Consider the following 19,982-nt stretch of genomic DNA (forward strand, 5'->3'; position numbering starts at 1 on the left):
CGCCGCTCGGGCGCACGTGGAGCGAGGGGGGCTGCTGCGCCCTCACCACGCATCGCGGGCTCGGGGGGCGCCGCGTCGCCGAGAGCCCCCGGCCCGCGCCCCAGCCGCCCCGCGCTCCCCGGGCGCTCCATGGCTCGGCGGCCGCCGCCCTCGCCGCCCTCCAGCCCGGAGGGGCCTCGCGATCGCGGCCACCCGCGCCCGCTCGAGGGTTAAAAGCCGCGCGGGCCGCCCGTCGCCGTCAGCCGGGGAGGTCGGGGCGCGCGGCGGGAGCGGGGAGAGCCCGGCGGGGACCCGAGCGCGGCGCGTGGCCGCCGAGCCCCGGAGGCTGCGGCCCGGGCCGAGCGCGCCCAGAGCCGGCGGCCGGGAGAGGCGTCCCGGCGCCCACCTGCCCGCGCGCCGCCCGGCGCCCCGGTCCCCACCGCGGCCGCTCGCCGAGCGCCGCCGGGTCTAATATGCCCGGCCCCGAGGCGCGATGAAGGAGAAGTCCAAGAATGCGGCCAAGACCAGGAGGGAGAAGGAAAATGGCGAGTTCTACGAGCTGGCCAAGCTGCTCCCGCTGCCCTCTGCCATCACCTCGCAGCTGGACAAGGCGTCCATCATCCGGCTCACCACCAGCTACCTGAAGATGCGCGCCGTGTTCCCCGAAGGTGAGCGGCGGCCGCGGCGCGGCCCGAGGCCTGGGCACCCGGGGACGCGGGGCTGGAGCTCGCTCCGAGGGGCCGCCCAGCCTCCTGCCGGCCGCAGCGTCCAGGAGGCCGCGCCGGGGTCTGCGGCTCGCGCTCTAGGGCAGGTCTTGGGACTGGACCACCGGACCACGAATTGTTCTATGTTAATCCGTGCTCCGCGCTCTCCCTTTTCTCTTTCTCTCTCTTTCTTTCTTCCTTTTTCTTTCTCTCTTTTCTTTCTTTCTTTCCTTCTTTCTTTCTTTCTTTCTTTCTCTCTCTTTCTCTTTCTCTTTCTTTCCTTCTCTTTCCCTTCTCTCTTTCCCTCTCTCTTTCTTTTTCTTTCTCTTTCTTTCCTTCTCTCTCCCTTCTCCCTTTCTTTTCCTTTCTTGCTCCCTCTCTCTCCTTCCCTTCCTCTTTTTCATTCCTTCCTTTCCATTCTCCTCCTTGTCGCCGCCCTCCCTCCTTCCCTTATCCTTCCTTTTTCTTTCACTCCCCCTTTCTCTCTTCCTCCCCCTCTGAGCTCCAGGAGCACTTGCTCCTGGGACCCGCGGGTTAGAAAGACGTTTGCTCTGGCCCTGCTGGGCACCTGGCGGGGGCAGAGGGTGGCAGTGCCCACTGGGGTGCTCAGGGTTCTCTTGCTGATTTGCTCCCCTTGGGGATAGAGTACAGAGTTCGGGGTTCAGGAGAGACCCGCCTAAAACCAAGAAGCTTAAAAGGGCGGGCAGGCCAGGGTCTGCGGCTCTGGGTTGGAACCACGAGCCCCAAGCCCCGAGGGGCAGGTGCCGCACTAGGAACCGCTCCCTGAACCAGCACCCCCCTGCCATACTCAGGGCATTGAGGAGTGATGGATACTGGCCAGCACATGGCTTGTGGGGTTTGTGGGTGAGCCTGCAGCCAGGTCTGGCCTCTCCGGTCGCGGGACATGCCCGGCACCCCAGCGATTGTTGGAGTGTCCTGATGTTCCGAAACCTTCGCCTTCCAGGTTGGCGGGCTGGGCAGGAGACATTCTGTCACTTGGTGGGGACATTGTTCTGATGGGGTCTGATGGGTGCCCCCCCCAGACCTCTGGGTGGAGAAACCTCCCGGGTCGTGTGCACCCTGGAAGCCAGCAGCACCCACCCACCCGTAGGAGACGGCCTCTGGGGTGGGAGTGGGGGGACCTCAGGTGGCCAGGGGACAGAGAGCAGGTGCCCCTTAGTAGCGGGTGCCCCCAAGAAGGCAACCCCCCCCCCTCCGCAGAAGCGCTTACACTCTGACTTCCTGCATGCTGCGAAGTCACTTCTGGTCATCTAGGCTGGAGCTGCCCTTCGGGCCGCCTCCTGGGTAGAGCACTGAGGGTCAGGCTGCCAGCTGGGCCCGCGGCTCTGCAGTGTAGCCTGCCCGATACTGTTCTCCGGGCCTGAGCAGGAGAGCTGGAAGTAGTAGCCGGCCCAGTGCCACCCAGCCAGGCCCCTGCTACTGTGCGCAGAGCCTCGCTCGGGCAGTGCCAGCCTCTGCCCTGGCAGCTGCAGCGGGTTCACGGTTGGTTCTTTCTTTCCCTTCCCTACCCGGGTCAGCCGAGAAGCCTCCCGCTCCAGACTCTTGCTGGACGCACAGTGGCGACCCCCTCCCCACCTTAACGAGGGTCCCTTGGAGACACAGAGGCGGTGGCTTTGTTTTCTGGCAGAGCCCGGCTGGTTTGCCGGGCTGAGCTGCCCCTCCATTCGGTCCGCATGCTACAAAGCGGGTGCGGGATCCGGGATCCCGGATGGATCCATCCGCCAGGGACTCAGCCCCTTTCCTGCCCTCCCGGCACTGCTGGTGGGCAAGAACAAAAGAGCAAAACCTGCCTAGGAGAGTGAAGGATTTCTCCCTGGGACTTCAAATGAGACAGCAATTAGTTCAAATGGAAAACCCCCGAAGAAAAGCTCCTTTATAGGAGACGTGGCTAGGAAAAGCGGCTAAAAGTTGGGGAATGGTGGGCTCGGGCTTCTGTGGGCCTCTCGACTGGGTTCCGGCCCTGGGAAGGGAGTCACCTCAGCATCACTCAGTCCTGAGCTGGCTTTGGGGTAATCCTGACCGAAGCATCCCGTTGGGTTTGTGGCCCGGTTGAGGGGTGTCTGTGCACCTCCTAAGGCAGAGGGCACTCAGGGAAGAGCTGGAAGGGGACTGTTTGGCCTTAGGGGGTAGGGTATGGTTCCCCCAGAACCCATAGGTCCAGGAGACGGTCAGTTTGTCCCGGTGGCTGCAGTGAATGGAGGGGGGGGGGTGAGTGCTGCGGAGGTGAATCATGAGGACAGAAAGTCCCCAGGTGTGTGTCTGCCCTGAGCTAACAGTTGTAGCCATGTTGATCCTCTCAAATCTTGTGGGGCCAATGTGGGTGACTAGAATTGTGAGTCCAGTGGAGAGAGATTTAGAGGTAACTCAGCTCCCCGCAGTCACGGGCTAGTAGTGCTGGGGAAGCTGGAGTATGGCCTCACTGCCCGAGTCTGTTTGGGGGGGGGGGCGGGGAGGTTGACTTGAGTTCAGGGAGGATGTGCAGTGGAATCCGGAGCTTGGGGGGTGGGGTGAGGGTGCTGGCAGAGACCCCCCATGGGAGAATCCAGGGAGTTCCCAGAATGGGAAGATCTGAGGGAAACCCACATGCTAAGAAGGATCTCTAAGAAGATTCCCTTCGGGTTTGGGGAAACCAGAAAAGGAACCCCAGATCCCCGGGGCTTGCAGGGACCGCCGTTACTGAAGGACACTGAGGCCAGAGGGACCGGCTCCTCCCCAGGACCCCTCATCAGGGGCAAAGGATGGGGGCCTGTCTGGAGAGGAGTGGCCACACCTTGACGAGGCTAGTCTCAGACTGGGGGGTGCGGCACCCCACCCCGTGGGGTCTCCATCTGTGGAGCCTGGGATGCAAGCGATTGGTGCCACCGGGAGCCCAGTAGGGACCTCAGTCACCCCTTCCCCATTCATCCCTGGCTCTGCACACAGGGTGCCCCACTCACCGCTGGGCTTGTGGGATTTACTGTTTGGGGGTTCCCTTTTTATACTCAGCAACCACCCCTTATTTAAATGATGCCCGGGTCTCCAGCGAAAGCCTAGGTGCGTGCACACGCTGTGGAGTCCTATCCCTGGATGGTTTTCTCCGCTGCTCCAACAGGGAGTTCGGAAGAGGGAGAAGGGGGCGGAAAAGCTGGGGAGCTTTGGAAGCGGAACTGGAAAGTTTGTGGGTTCTCCAGTGCCCCATGCGGCAATAGGATCGGGATCAAGGGCAAGAGGGGGCTTCCCTGCCGTCTTCGCTAGATGTGTGTTGGGGGGGGGCATCTATAGTAGAAGTTGCAGAATCCTTGGGGTGTCCCGGGCATTCTGCGGCCAACGAGGAGGGGAGCCCCACCTGGGGGTAACTGGCTAGGTGGTGGGGCACACATAAAAATAAGGGGTTGGTGTGTTTTTCCTATGGGGGGGTGTAGCGGGGAGTTAGATCCATACAGGCCCTGCCACCCAGATGCACACGTCTGGCGGGGGTATGGGGGCCGAGCGTGGAGCTCGCCCAGATTCCATGTGCTTTGGCTTGTCCTGTTTCCCCCAGTGGGAGATTCTGTCCCTTTGGGCTTGCTGGAGAGATGGGGTCACTTTCTGCTGCCAACAGCGGGCAGATTTGCAGGGAGTGTGAGTTGGCGGCTGTTGGTTTGTCTTTCTGCTGTCCGCAATCAGTTTGGCAACTTCTGATTTGGAGGCTTTGGGGTAGGCACCTGGTGGGCCCCAAACTGACCTGGGCTCAGAGTCTTTTTCGCTCCTGCAGCCAGAAAGAATGCAGGCTTTGGTTTTGTAATTAGGCTCTCTTGTTTTAGGGTGATGTGGATTTTTATGCCCCTTCTTTCACCTACCCCATCCCCCTCCCCCACCCTTGTCAGTCCTCAGGAGGGTCCTCGCAGTCAGGCCCCCGTGAGACGGTAGGGAGCAGAAAGGGAACTCTGGGAAGGGAACAGGGCGTCCTACAGCCAGGGGGTTGGAGGGAAGTCCTGGAGGGGCCCCTGCGCCCCCAAAGTCTGGTGCTGAGTGCTCGGTGGGCAGGCCTTGCAGGTGGGAGGCCCAAGCAACATCTAATGTCCGAGCACTCATAAAGGGGGGTGCTGCTCCACAGTCAGGCTGGACGCCCTCAGCTCTGCTTCACAGTTTGGGTGTCCCTATCACCCCTTCACACGCTCCATCCTTGGTGTCTGGGCACTTGTGGGTTTGAAAAGGTGGGCAAGAGGTAGGCTTGCGAGGGAGGGAGGCTGGGAGCGGTTCTTTTTTTTTTTTTTTAATAACTCAGTTGTTGGTCGCGCTCTACTCGCTTTCTGTGGTGGTGGAGTCTCTGTTGACCCGGCTTCCCACCCACTAGTCCCTGCCCCCCCCAAATGGCCCCTCTGAGAGTGTCAAGGTCAGAAAAGGACTGAGAGTGCAGAGGAACCCCGGAACGGGAACAGTTATGAGTCCGAGGCGCAGGCTCATTCGAGGCTTACCCGTGCCTCCCGGGCCAGTGAGAGCTGAGACTGTACTCCAGACCCCCCATCGCTTCTCCCCGAGCTCCAGGGCAGGGTGGGGGGCCTGCCCAACCCATCCTCTCATCCCGCTGGGATCCCTGTAGGTTCTGGAGGGGGAGGGGGCTGCTCAATCTGGGAGAGCCAATGCGCTTGGTCTATTCCTCACCCCCCCCCATCCTGCCCCATTGACTCTGGAGTGGCCAATCAGCCCCTCCATGGCCCCCTGGGGTGAGAGGTCAAGATCCCTGGGGGAGGGGTGTGGCAGGGAGGCGAGGCAGGGAGAGGGCTGGAGAAAGCTGCGCCCCAGGCTTCCCCATGCCCCCCTTTGACTCCTCACCAGTGCATTTAGCTCACTGACTCCCCCAACAGCCCCGTGTTAAAGGGGAGACAGCAAAGAGGCGGGAGTCTTGTGGGAGATCAGCCATCCTGCTCAAACGCATATACTTTAATTTGGGGGACACGGAAGGCAAGAGGGGAGAGACCCTGTGGGGACACCCAAGCCTGGGATGTCACGTTGCCACCTTCACAGCAGCAGTGGCACTGCCCCCCCCCCATCCTGAGGCCCTTGGCTTTCCTGAAGACCCTCTGCGGGCGGGCGGAGAGGTGGTGCAGGGGTTAAGAGTCTCTCGGAGAAGGCTGACCCCAGTGTGATGCCCCCACCACTCAGGGTCCCAGAGTACCCTCACTCCTCCCTTCCCAAACTCTGGCGGCGGTGCAGACAGGACCACATGCTCAACGCCTCCTTTTCCCAGGGGAGTGCACCCGATACCCGTCACCCCACTGAGTCCCTCTGTTCCCCGGTCCGTCCAAAAGCATTTGCAGGGGCGGAATGCAGAGGCTTTATTCACGTGGTTTCTAATGGAAGAGTTGGCAGCCCCCAAAGCGGGCGCTGTGGAGTGGGGGCAGGGATGCCACCTGCAGATGGTCCCCGGGGGCTGTGGGATTAATTCTCCAGCGGGGCCAGTACGAGGAGAGGCGTTGGGGGGAGGGGGTGCTAGTGAAATGAGCAGAGGTGCTCCTGGAGGATCAGGAGGTTCGAATTCCAGGGGAAAGTGTGCGGTGAACCCAGGCAAGGCACTTTCGCATGTGACTCCAGAGCCTCCGGCCAAGACTTTGGGGCAAACGGGCGGGGGAGTGTGGCTCTGAGGTCGTTCTTCACTGGGCAGCAATTGGGGGGGCACCCCTTTGTGTCACTTTCCGCCAGACTAGGCCACGTGGTAGGGTCGAGTCAGGGTGTCCTGGCGGCAGAGATCAGCCCCCAGCACCTCCGTGACTTTGCATCTTCAGAATTTCTGGTTCCTTGTTCTTTCTTCCTTCAAACTCCTGCGGCTTTTCTTTCTTTCTCTTTCTCTCTTTCTTTTTCTTTCTTTCTTTCTTTCTTTCTTTCTTTCTTTCTTTCTTTCTTTCTTTCTTTCTCTCTTTCTTTCTTTCTTTCTTTCTTTCTTTCTTTCTTTCTTTCTTTCTTTCTTTCTTTCTTTCTCTTTCTTCCTCTCTATTAAATTTTTTGTGTGTTTGTTTGCGACTATACCTGATGGTGCTTAATGCTCAGGCAAAAGCACCTTTCTGGAGCTAGGGATCAGATCACTCCTGGCTGTCCTGGGGGTCCATGCAGGACAGGGGATGGAGCAGGGTCTCTGAGTGCCCAGTTTGTGCTGGCGGTGGCTTTCCAAGGTGGTTCTTCCCTAGTCTGGTGAAGGGTGGTGAAGGCGGGTGCCAGGGCGAGGGGAAGGGCGGGGTGTGGAGGGGAGTGGAAGGGATCCATGGGCTTGGGGCATCCTTGAGTCAGGAGCACCGGTGATTCAGGACACCTGAGCCTGTGATGAAATTTGGGGACCTGGTTAATGTAGAAATGAGTCGTTTCTTTAGGGGGAGAGCAATATCAACCCCTTAGTTCCTGAGCCGGAAAGAAATTAAAGGTTATCCCCTGCTTTTTTAGCTGTCAAATAAGAGTGTCTAGAAGCGTCTCCAGAACATTTCCGCAGCAGGAGCATTGGGGCTGCTCTCGTGCTGGGGGCCACTTTCTCTGGCCTCGGGGTCCGGGGCGCCCCGCAGGGACAGTGGGGAGAGCCAGGGGGCCTGGGCAGCGCATCGACTGACCCCGCTGCTGTTCGGACTAGCTCTGCGGGCACGGGGTGGTCGGTGCATTCGCGGGATCGGCGCCCGGGTCCCTCCGCGGGAGAAGGAGCAAGGGGAGCGGGGGCAGGGAAAGGGGGAGCAGGTTGAGATCTCGGGCACCCGGCCGGGGCTCCCCAGCAGGTCTGCGTGGTGAGCCCTCAGCCGACCCACATCAGGGAGCCCCGAAGAGGCCCTGGCTGGCGCGCGCCTGGAGCCGCCGAGCCGAGCGCATTGAGGGTCTCGCCGGGCTGGGCGCGCGCTCTCCGCCCCAGCAGCGCCAGTTGTCCTGGGGAGGGGGTGGAGAGAGGACGTGCAGGGGGCCTCTGGGGATCCCCAATTAATAGGACCGCAGGCTCCTCGCCCCTGGAGCGCGTCCTTGTATCTCGGGCTGGGCGGAGGTCCCTTTCCAGGAGGACAGTCTTGGGTTGCTGTGTCCAGCTCTTGGGCTGGGGCATCCGAGGGATTATTTGGGGGAAAAAAAAAACGGCTTTTCTATTTCAAGTGCTGGAAAAGCCGCCTCGCGAGGAGCCGAGGGTGGGGGTCTGCGGCAATGTGCAGAGGGGGCTGGTGGGGGGTGTCGAATAGATATCAGCCCCTTTGGCTTTGGAGGCAGATCACGTTCCTCTGTGGCATTTCAGGGATGACTGTGAGTTCAGAGCCAGGCTCTCGGGGGTGGGGGAGAGGGGCTTCCTGGAAACCGCCCCCACCCTTTTGGGTTTTGCTCTGGGGCAGGAGAGGGGAAGACAGGGGTGCGGGTGGGGGGGTGCGGCGGGGCTGGGGACACTGAACTCGTGTGCGTCTTTCCCGATGCCCTCCCTGATTGGCCTCATTTCCCGTCCAGGTTTAGGAGACGCTTGGGGACAGCCGAGCCGCGCCGGGCCCCTGGACAACGTGGCCAAGGAGCTGGGGTCGCATTTGCTGCAGGTACCGTGTGAGCGTTGGCGGGGCCGGGGGGAGGGGAGGGCGCAGAGCGCCCAGATGTTCTTGCTCCGGAGGCAGATTCAAGACCACCCCGCCCCCTTGTAGAGTTGTGAGGTTGCAACCAGGTCCCCACCCTGACTCCAGGGGCCCCTGGCCACCTTATGTCTTTTCCAGCCTGTTTTCCTGCCGTGAGCCTTAATGGACAGGGCTGTACGAGCGTACTGCGCTAGGAGATTTGCGTGTGTTTGGGGCGGTGGCAGTCAAGGAAGGCTGTGAGGTGTAGACGCTGGCTGAGAGTTCAGGTCAGATTCGGGTCTGAATCCTAGAACACAGGGAGATCAAGCAGCGTGCTTGAGGTGGCAGAGCAAATAGGGCAGTTGAGTTCCACCCACGTGGTCCCCGCTCTTAAGTGATTGAGCTTATGGTTCGGAGAGCTCTGGGGTCACCTGTCTTGCGCATGGAGTGGGGTGACTTGGTTAATGGCTAGCCAATAGCCCCCCACAGCCCAACTCGCTAACCTGCCCCTGCCCTCAGACTTCCCTGCTGGGTTTGCAGGCAGACTGGGTCACCAGGCGCACCCCAGCTGCTCCCCCAAACTGGCGCGGGGTGGCGACAGTAATACCTGGGGTCTGGGAATCTTTCAATGCCCTTCACAGAGCCGCATCAAGGACCTGATTCATTCCCGCGCCTCCCTCAGTCATTTGTCTCTGCCACGGGAAAGTGCGGGCAAGTGCGAGGGAGTGCTAGTTTGCATTTTCTTCCTGCTATTTGGCATTTTCTTTAAAAAAAAAAGAAAAAAGAAAATTGGCCTGGGGACAAAGTGACTGGGGCGAGTCCAACAGAAACCCCCCTTTACCAAACTGGTTTGGTTTTGTTTGGGTCCCACATGCCCTGGGAGGATATAATTTTTTTAAACGCATGTGCTGAGGACGGGGACTGACGGTAGAGATGGTTTGCACGTTTTTACAACCTGAAAGGAACGGAGTGGGGCTCGTGGCTCTCTCAGAGCCCCCCCCTTCACCCCTGGCAACCCCCAAGCTCACTTCTCGGCTCTGGGAGCTGAGCAGGGGTTTGTGTGTTTGTTTCTCCTGCACAGAAGTGACGCGAGTACAGCAAAGGCAGCTAAATGCTGGGGAACGCTAGTGAAAATCTGGCAGGCAGTTAGAATCTCTGGGTTTCTCCTCGGTACAGTTCTTTCATTTCGGAGCTGCGAAGTAGGGGATCAGGAACTAGGAAGAGAAGCCCAGCATGTTCATAAGAACTGCCCCTTTTAAGCTGGCAACTTTTATTATTTAATCATCATTGTTTTCTCTCCCTTACACCTACCGCTCTTGGATAGACTTTATTTAATGCATCTTTTGAATGCTTTTGGAGTTAAGCAAGAATGAAATATGGGCACAAAACACAGATCGCTTTGGAAATTGCCAGAGTGTTTAGTTTTGAGAGTGGAAGGTTGAGGTGGGGAAATAGTTTGTAGCTGAGTTAGGAAGAAAGGTCAGTGGCACGCTCAGAATGAAGATGTTGACTTCAGCCTCTGATTGGGGAAAGAAAAGGATATTGGCAGAGGAATTTTGCACCCGAGCAAAATGTTTGAGACAGCAGATAGTAAGGTTATCTTTTTTAGAAGAATTTTACTTCTATGGCATTCTTTTCAGGCCCTCCAAAGAGGGGGAGGATTTCCAAAGCCCAAAGGTAATCTGGTTTCAATTACATGCTGTAAAAATAGAATTTGTGGCCAGAAATTAATTTGGAATATTTTTTATGGGGGTACCATTGTGGGTTGTTCAGCTCTTTCCCCAACTTTATTGCCTTTCTTTGGTTCTGGATCTAAAATATGAAAGGATAACGATAAGTTTCCTTTTCAAAAAAATAAGCCTTTTTATCCTTGTCACACATAAATATAGTCATCGCTTTTTTATTTGTATTAATTTTTGCTTATAATTTCACTTGGTTTTTTTTTTGAAAGCCAGCTAACTTAAGTGACGGTAGTTTTAATTTTTCAGAAATTGATTCCTTTTCTCCTTGAATTTTGAAAGGATATTTGATCTCTGGCAAATTTGAAGCCATTCTGTAGACACACTCTGTTAAATTCACGGGGGTTTTGTTTTATTTTCTGGGGAGTGGCAGTGTTTGGAATTCATTATTCAAATGGTACTTAGGAGTAACTAGAAAATTGTGGCAAATAAAGTGTATGTCCTCGTGGTATAAACGACTGCCAATTATGACATAAAATGGTATATATAGTGGTAAATTTCCCCCCTAAGTACTATAGAACTCCGGATTTGTGCTAAGTGCTGAAATAACCCCAAACAATAAAACTACTACATTTAAACTGAGCAGGATAGGAATTCTTAAATGTTTTGCCTGACTTTTGCAATGTGGATGTAAGACTGTTTTTAAAAGGGCTTTAAAGGCATTTGAGATCCTGTCCCCAGGAACGAAGAAAACTTGATTGCTATTCACTGTGCTTTTGAATCAACACATTCAAAAACGTGTTGATGATGATACTAATGCTCTCGCCCCTCACCCCCAAAAGCGGTGGGCACTGCCCTTCTTAGTGGGATGCTGGTCTCTCACCCTGACCCTTTCTTCTTGTACAGACTCTGGACGGGTTTGTTTTCGTGGTCGCATCTGACGGCAAAATCATGTACATATCAGAAACAGCATCTGTCCATTTAGGCTTGTCCCAGGTAAGTTGCCTGATAGTAGAAATAAGCCCGCAGCCTCACTGCAAACAGTCTATTCCCATGTGTGTGTGTGTGTGTGTGTGTGTGTGTGTTGGTGTGTGAACATGACCCCAAATGGCATATCTTAGTCCCCAAAGGATTGGTAATGTTTTTTTGTTCCCTGTTTCCTTCTTTTTTCTTTTTTTCCTTTCTTTCTTTTTTTAACTTTTGCCCAGTTCTTCTGTCCTACGGTGTGGACTTACCCAGACAAGCTCTCTGCCTACAACCAGCAGGCATCACCAGATAAAAAGTAAATAATAAAAGACTTTTCAACCCATGGTTGGAGGCCTGCATGTGGTACTGTGAGTTGCCCTGTGTGTGTGTCTGTGTGTCTGTGTCTGTGTGTGTGAAAGAGAGAGAGAAGAGAGAGGAGAGAGAGAAAGAGAGCAAGAAGAGAGAGAAAGGAGAGAAAGAGAGAAGGAGGAAGAAGCTGACGCAGAACACAGGTTTTCTGCAGAGCACTCGGGGGTAGGGAGAGAAAGGCAGGGGGTATAGATTTATGAATGTCCCCATGGAATGCAGTGTAATTTTTCCTGAGTTTTTCCACTTCAGCAGTCCTTTCAGTAAAGCATTTTATATGCTTGTGATAGAAATCATAAACTTCTGCTTACTACTGTTTCAAACAGCAAAATTCTGGGTATTTTCAATTTTTTTGTTTTCTTTTGGAGGGGGTGTTGTTTGTCTGTCTGTGGGCCATGAATGGAGGTGCTCGGGCTTATTCCTGGCTCTGTGCTTGGAGATCATGCCCGGTAGGACCTAGGGCACCATATGCTACTGGGGATCAAACCCAGGTTGGCCACGTGCAAGGCAAGAGCCCCCTACGTGCTGTACTGTCTTTCAGGCCCTGGGTATTCTTTTAGAACATTTTGTTTGTTTGTTGCTTGTTGTTGTTTGTTTTGGTGTCACGCCCAGAAGTGCTCAAGAATTGCTCCTGGCTCTGTGCTCAGGGAGCACTCTTGACAGTACTTGGGAGGCCATATGGGGTGCCAGGGATTGAATCCAGGTCGACTGTGCACGGCGAGCACGCTACCTGCTGTATTATCTCTCCCGTCCCTTTCTATACATTTTAATACAGTACCATTTTTTCCTGGCAGTATCTTCTAAGGAGGTGATCACCCCTGAGAGGAAGAAAGTGTACCTGGGCAGGGAGGGAGGGGGGAGGCGGGGACCTAGCTACTATCTGAGTTGGGGGACCTAGATTGGGGACGTCTTGGTGATTCTGTCATTCACATTTTGGGTTTTTTTTTTTGCTTTTTTTGGGTCACACCTGGCAATGCACAGGGGTTACTCCTGGCTCTGCACTCAGGAATTACCCCTGGCCGTGCTCAGGGGACCATATGGGATGCTGGGATTTGAACCCGGGTCTGCCGCGTGCAAGGCAAACACCCTACCCGCTGTGCTATCGCTCCAGCCCCAGTCATTCACATTTTGGATTTAACAAGCAAGGGTGATAATTCTCAGTGTCCCATTTTTCATACATTTTAGGTCTAAAAGTTTCTTGTAAAGCACTAAAGTGCTTGATTTTTTTTTAAAATCACAACCCACTAGAATTAGAAGAAATGTTCCCCTCCCCCACCCCCAGGGTGTGTGTGTGTGTGTGTGAGTGTGTGTGTGTGAGTGTGTGTGATTGTGAGTGTGTGAGTGTGAGTGTGTGAGTGTGTGTGTGTGAGTGTGTGTGTGTGTGTGTGTGTGTGTGTGTGTGTGTGTGAGGAAACCCCTGAGTTGAAGATGGCTTTTCTAGTTAGGAAAGAAATAGGGGCCAGGGGCTTGGGCCCATCTGGGAAATCCTAACTGCCGTCTTCCTTCCATGTATTATATTTTTTGCCAAAATGGTATGTTCTTCTTATTTATCTACCACCTTCTCTTCCCATGTGTATCTGTCCTCACCCGGACCACATGGGCTAAGGTGGCCCGGCATTCCTTATGTGGAGTTCTTTCAAGGGAATCTCTGAGGAAAGCCTGATGCCTTCTTTCCTCTGATGAAATCAGGCCCTCCGGATAAAATTCATCCTGGCGGTGGCTGGCTCTCGGGACTGTTTTACTTGTAGAATGTAATTTGATTGGGAGCATGAAATTGATTTTTTGTTTGTTTCTGTTTTGGGGGTGGGGGGACGGGCACGGCTCTCCTAGCTATGCTGGAGGCCACCAAGATAACACAGGTCATCAACCTCCCTGAGTTTCACGTTTGCCGTACATGTACTCCAGTCCTTTGAGCTAACTCCCTAGGCCCCAAATTTACTTTTAAGATATTTTCCAAGGTTAGTCTTCTCTGAATTCCCACCTTGTTCTGTATGGGACTTTTTCTGGGGGGAGGGGGTGGTTTGGACCACACCCGGCAGTATTCAGCAGCTATTCCTGGCTCTGTGCTCTGGGGATCACGTGCAGTGCCAGGGTTTGAACACGGGCTGGCCCGTGCAAGCGCCTTATCGCCTGTACCGTCCCTCCAGCCCCTATGTAGATGATGGACAACCCTTTAGCTGTCCAGCCCAAATTCCTGCCCTTGACGTACTCTGTAGCTGATCGACCTTGCTCAGATCACTTAACTTTTTCAGTTACAATTTATAAAATTTGGGATTGCTCTGGTGGGTCCCAAACCACACAGCGCATTTCGCATTCTTTAAAAATGACTCATCAAAGATATTTTAAAATAGGTGAGGTCACTGTTACCCAATAGTACATTCAAATCTGAGCTCCCTAACTAGCACTCAAAGCCGTAAGGGAAAGCCAGTTAGTTCTATGGTTGGCGTTGATAATGCTGGTCCTTAACCTCCCTGGCCTGTAAACTGAATTAAGAAAATAACATTTGGGGCTGGAGTGATAGCACAGCGGGTAGGGCGTTTGCCTTGCATGCGGCAGACCCGGGTTCGATTCCCAGCATCCCATATGGTCCCCTGAGCACCGCCAGGGGTAATTCCTGAGTGCAGAGCCAGGAGTGACCCCTGTGCATCGCCGGGTGTGACCCAAAAAGCAAAAATAAATGAATAAATAAAAAGAACGTTTGTTCTGCTACGCTTTCTCTCAGGGTTGTGGTTGAGTGTGTTAAAAATGTCTGTTTTGTGTGAATTTAATCTTTTAATTGAATCACCGTGAGATACACAGTTATAAAGTTGTTCATTGTGTGAATTTTGAACTCCAGGGAGTTGCACAGGGTCTAAACACAGTTTCTGAGAGCACTCTCTGGTTGGTACCTAGTAGGCCGTCTGAGTCACTTGGAGTGCCCTGGCCTCATTAGCCACTAAGCGCATGCCGGAACATTCCAGATCATCCTGTCCGGCCGCTCCACCTCTCTCGGCCCATTTTCTCTTTGTATGCGGGGAAACATGATGGATTGTTTTGAAGAAGATAACTAAGACGGACCAGAGTATTGGCAAGGTAGCACTCACATAGTGCGTTCTCGGGTCAGGCAGAGGAAGGGAGTTTGAGCAGAAGCACAGTGGAAGGAGATTTCCTCCTGGCTGCAGTGTGCATAAAAATGTCACTTACACTCTTCAAAGGGGTGGCAATTCCTCTGCCATTTCCCAAGCCATTTGTAGTTATACCTTAGTCATGTTGCTGGTGTTTATAAGAGATGGGTCAAGCTGCCTAGAAGGATGGATCATGGGTCTCCGCCCCCTATATCCTGGTGGGCTGTCTCCCTCTCAGTTACAAAATCCCACCAAAGCAGACTGGAGCGTGGATAGTGCTGGGCGGTGAACTGTTAAAATAAGCGACAACAAACTTTCTCCTCAAATTTTTCCTCCTGTTCACGATTAACTCCTCAAGGGAAATCCAGGAAGAATCACACTGTGTATTTGCTTTTCTGCCTCCTGCATTTAAATAGTGAAATAGAGCATTGGCTACGATGTCAAATATCCAGCTCCTCCTTTTAGAGAAGAATTTAACAGGTGAGGGGGGGCGGGGGTGCACCCTTTTGATTATTTTTATTAGTAATAAAAGCCGGGCCAATATTCTCAAACATGAACGTTTTCTTAAAATAAGCCTAAGGTTCTTCTGAATCATCAGAGAGAAGTGTGAACACGACTTTACCCAACGGCAGACTAATCTCGTAAAGGGATTTGCTGATGAATCATGACAAAGTGGTAGCTGAGACGGACGGACGGAGTGCCGGTTTCCAAGTGCTTTCAGTCACTCTCGGTCCATTATCTCGGCCAGTCAAGCAGCTTCCACATTAATTCAGTGTTAAACCCTGCGTGAGCGATTTCCAGGATATATAGGCTCTTAGGTTTGCTCGATTATGTGCTGCAAAGTGGTGTTTCCTTTTTCAGTCTGGGCTATTTCCATTGCTAGCTGAATTACCTATTGACAGCATAAATGTTATTTATTCGGGCCATTCCCAGACGAGCACTGGAGGAGCGGCACTGGATTGAACTTGGCGCCCCTGAATGCAAACTTTGCACCCCAGTCCTTGAGCTATCTCCCCAGACCTAAATGTTATTTCCATGAGTGTGAAGCCACCTCAATTTGAAGCCTCCTTTTTCGTTTGTTTGTTTGTTTTTTCCTTTTTTTTTTTGCTTTTTGGGCCACACCCAGCGATGCACAGGGGTCACTCCTGGCTCATACACTCAGGAATTACTCCTGGCTGTGCTCAGGGGACCATATGGGATGCTGGGATTCGAATCCGGGTTGGCCGCGTGCAAAGCAAACGCCCTACCCACTGTCCTATCACTCCAGCCCTCGTTTGTTTGTTTTTAAGATATCTAACAAGTATCAGAGTAAGAACTCAACTTCAAAGGATGGGTTTTATTCATTTATTTTTGCTTTTCCATTGGTGGGTATAGTCGTGGGTGCTGTCAGACTGTTTTTTTTTTTTAAATCAGAAATGGCAGAACAAGAGTAATGTGTGTGTGTGTGTGTGTGTGTGTGTGTGTGTGTGTGTGTGTGTGTGTGTGTGTGGCGGGGTGGGGGGAGGGCTGGAGCAATAGCACAGCGAGTAGGGCATTTGCTTTGCATGTGGTTGACCCGGGTTTGATTCCCAGCATCCAATATGGTCCCCTGAGCACCACCAGGAGTGATTCCTGAATGCAAAGCCAGGAGTAACCCCTGTGCATCACCATGTATGACCCAAAAGGAAAAAAAAAGTGATCAAGAATTGGTCTTCACAGTGCAAACTCCCGCTGTTAAACTCTGGGGAAATAGTTATACTTTTAGAACATTTTATATGTTCTATGCCCCTGTATATAATGATTCCAGAGACAAATTTTTTAAAATCAATTTGGAATCACCGCGGGTTGGGAAAACACTTTATTATTCCACACAAGCTTTTAAAAATGGTTTCAGTCCATGTTTTTAAGGTTGATTCATTAACTCATATTTGAAGGAGAAAAGTGGCCTATACCTGCTATGCCTCCCGAGGAACTTTTAAGTATCCTGGTGGTTTCAATTTCCTAACCAAAGCTGCATACGTTAAATTGCATCTAGGTAACCAATATTCAATTCCCTCCCCCACACACAAAAAAAATAGAATTCGGGGGAGGGGGGATAGAGGGTGGAAATCGCTGTTTATGAGACACATAAAGGAAAATATAATATTTGAGACTGTTTCCGGAAACGGGACCGTACAAATAGCCATGGCATTGTTTGGGGCCCAAGACTTAATCCTTTCACTTTTGAAATGCAGAGAAAGGACAGCGTTTTATGTTTGTTGACATAACTTGAACCCTGAAACCCAAACCATCTTATTTTAAAATGCCTAATTCACCATAGTCAGCAAAACACCGGGGCAGACACAATGGGCATTTCAGCCGCAGGACGAGCGGCTCCTGGGGGCTCAGAATCGAGGCATTGAGGGCTGTATTTATCATGTGGAGTTTTCTTGGCAAGAGGAAAAGCCATTCAGTCAAACTTTTTTTTTTTAAAAAAAGGGAAAAAACCCTCTTAGTAGGAAAGTAATTCATTTTGTAGTTCGCAGGGTTTCACAAATGCTGGAATATCACACTGAGGGTCTGTTTTAATAAGGTTGATGGATGAGACCTGGGGAGTTTTATGGCGACAACCATAATTTTTTTTTTTTGGTGGGGGGAGTGGTCGGATTACTTTCCCCGTTCGAAAGCACGCACAGATCTGTAAATACAGGAAACACCGTGTCAGCCATAATTCTGAGGCAAGGTCAAGCACTGTTGTATCTTTCCAGAATTTGCTCTTTGCAAACATTTCCGTTATTGGAAGATCATTTGGCTTCCTAGATGGTCCGGGTTGAGGGGGTGTAGACTTGACCGGCGTGTTCAAAAGATCACGTCTTGGTCTTTGCGGCCCTTGTACTGTCCGGCGTCTAGACTCGATGACACGACAATGACTCGGGAACAGAACGAGCTACTCTGGGCTGACACTCAAACAGCACTCTCCAACCCAGAGACCAATCCGTTTTGTAAAAGATGCTTCTGAGGGAAAAATTAAAAACAAAACAAAAAAAAGTTGCTTGGAACTAGAATGTTCCCTTGTCCCTGGTTCCTGGGCAAGGCACAGAAGGCAGGCCAAACCTGCTGCACCCAGTTACAGATCCTTCGGTTCTTTACGTTTTTAAAACAAATCACTGCAGGTTGGAGTGATAGAACAGAGGGCTGGGCACTTGCCTTGCACGCTGCCGCCGCTGACCCAGGTTTGGTCCCCGGCACCCCACATGGTATCTTAATCCCCACTGGGAGTGATCCCTGAGCCCAAAGCCAGGAGCCAGCCCTCCTTTAGTGGACAAAACAAAAAGGTACTGGGAGGGCTGGAGCGATAGCACAGCGGGTATGGCATTTGCCTTGCACACCGCCGACCTCAGTTCAATTTCCAGCATTCTATATGGTCCCCTGAGCACTTCCAGGAGTAATTCCTGAGTGCAAAGCTGGGAGTAACCCCTGTGTATCACCGGGTGTGACCCAAAAAGCAAAAAGCAAAGCAAAAAAACCAAAAAGGCATGGGGATGATGAAAGAAAATGGTTTTAAAGCTCTTCTTCTTAGGATCAGAGAGAGAGAGGGAGAGAGAGAGAGAGAGAGAGAGAGAGAGAGAGAGAGAGAGAGAGAGAGAGAGAGAGAGAGAGAGAGAGATCGATGGGTTGTACACAGGAGAACCCCATTCATTCCCAGCAATCCATATGGCCCCTTGAGCACCACCAGGAGTGATCCCTGAGCACAGAGCCAAGAGTAGGCCCTGTATACCCCTGGGTCTGCCCAAACCCTGTCACTGTCATCCCGTTGCTCATCGATTTGTTCCAGCGGGCACCAGTAACGTCCCTCATTGAGAGACTTATTGTTACTGTTTTTGGCATATCCAATACACACGGGTAGCTTGCCAGGCTCTGCCGTGCGGGCTCCATAATCTCGGTAGCTTGCCGGGCTCTCCGAGAGGGGCGGAGGAATCAAACATGGGTCGGCCGCGTGAAAGGCGAAAGCCCTACCACTATGCTATCGCTCCAGCCCGCCCAAACTCTACCCCACAAAAAAAGAAAGAGTGGAGGGGTAGTTCTGGGCAAGGCGCTCTACAGGCCTGCCTTTGCTCTTATCAGCTAGCCCTGTCCCCTGAGGGAACAGTCTTCTCCCCCTACCAACCCCGACATCAACCCGCCCTGAAAGTTCTCACGCACTCTGAGAAGTTTCTGTCCATGTCGGCCTGGTGGTGCTGGCACTGATCAGGTCCAGGGGTGCTGCCCACTGTCCAGGGCTGCACTCTCAAGCAGGCACCAGCCACCACTGCCCCAAGGACTGCCCTCATAGCGATTGCTTCTGGAAACTTCTATCTTCTGGCATCATGAGCTGGGTGACGGTGCCCAGGTATTGGGAGTGCCTCGTCTCCTGGCTCCTGGGTTTGGAGGAGACCTCAGTCAGGGGTTAGGAGTGCAGTCACGGGCCTCCCCTCGCCCCATTCCTGGTCCACTGTGCCCTGTTTCACAGGGATGGCACTCTAGACCTGGGCCATGTCCTGGGTGAGGCTTGCTTGGGTGAGGCTGTGGGTGGTGCCTGAAGGTCAAGGTAGCAACCCCAGGTCAAAGGGTTCACTGGAGGGGACCCAGGTCATAGGACTACCCCGCCCCACCCAAGGGTGGGGGACACAGGGTTAACTCATGCAGGAAATGTCCCAGATTCTGTAAGATGCCTGGCAGCACGGAGGGGTGTGGCTCAGAGCCCTCAGGAAAGGGCCTTTACTGGGGTGCAGTGGACAAAGCTGCTGTCCCGTTGCCCAGGGTCCCCAGAGAAGTCTAAGTGCCCTCTCAGTGCAAGGTTCATTTGGTTTCGGGCTTGGGGCCACACCCAGTGGTGCTCAAGGCTTACTCCTGGCTCTGTGCTCAGGCATCACTCAAGGGACCATGTGAGATGCCAGGGGTCAAACCTGGGTGGGCCACATGCAAGGCAAGTGCCCTGCCCGTGGCACTGTCGCTCCAGCCCCCTCAGTGGAAGGTGGTTCTAAAGATCCCAGGATACACCCCAACATATTCTAACTTAAGGACCAAGTTGCTGTTGTCGTTGGGCCATATCTGCTCAGGGATCCCTCCTGGCAGGCTCTATGGACCACATGGGCATGTGGGGGTGGAGCTGGCTTGTTCACATGCTCCACAAGCTCCCCGTCCACTGTGCTACCTCTCTGGCCCCCAAATTAAAAAATGTTATTTGAGGGGCCAGAGCTCTACAGAATCTAGGGCTTTTGCCTTGCATGTGGCCATCTGAGGTTCAGTCCCTGGCATCCCATGTGATCCCTGAGTGCAGAGCCAGAAATAAGCTCTGAGCACTGCCAGGTGACAGTGCTCAGAATCAAAATAATTTAAAAACACAAAAATAAAATTTTTCTTCAATTTTTGTTTTTGAGTCATCTCCTATGATGATGATGAGTTACTCCTGACTCTGTGCTCAGTAATTACTCCTGTCGGTGCCCGGGGGACCTTAGGGGATTGCTGGAGATGGAATCTGGGTCGGCTGCGTGCAAGGCAAATGCCTTACCTGCTGTACTACCTGGCTCCAAAGAATCAAAATTTTATCTCCCCGCCCACTGCCCTTCTTTGCCTTTTCGATGCCCCGGGGGCTCCCACCTTCATGATTGTGGTACTCCCTGGGGTCCCATTGGTGCTCGCACACACCAGGCAGGG

At 53.3% G+C, this 19,982-nt stretch overlaps 1 protein-coding gene across 1 annotated transcript in view; it reads left to right on the forward strand.

Annotated features, from left to right (window-relative positions):
- The first annotated feature begins 472 nt into the window (after positions 1–472).
- SIM2 (SIM bHLH transcription factor 2) overlaps positions 473–19,982 on the forward strand; it is a 40,645-nt gene continuing 21,135 nt past the window's right edge. Inside the window, exons 1-3 of the mRNA XM_055128511.1 lie at positions 473–647; positions 8,118–8,200; positions 10,798–10,887. Coding sequence (XP_054984486.1) covers positions 473–647; positions 8,118–8,200; positions 10,798–10,887 — 348 coding nt within the window. The remainder of the gene's footprint in view (positions 648–8,117; positions 8,201–10,797; positions 10,888–19,982) is intronic.

This window comes from Sorex araneus, chromosome 2 (genome assembly GCF_027595985.1).
Source record: "Sorex araneus isolate mSorAra2 chromosome 2, mSorAra2.pri, whole genome shotgun sequence".
Taxonomy (NCBI): domain Eukaryota; kingdom Metazoa; phylum Chordata; class Mammalia; order Eulipotyphla; family Soricidae; genus Sorex; species Sorex araneus.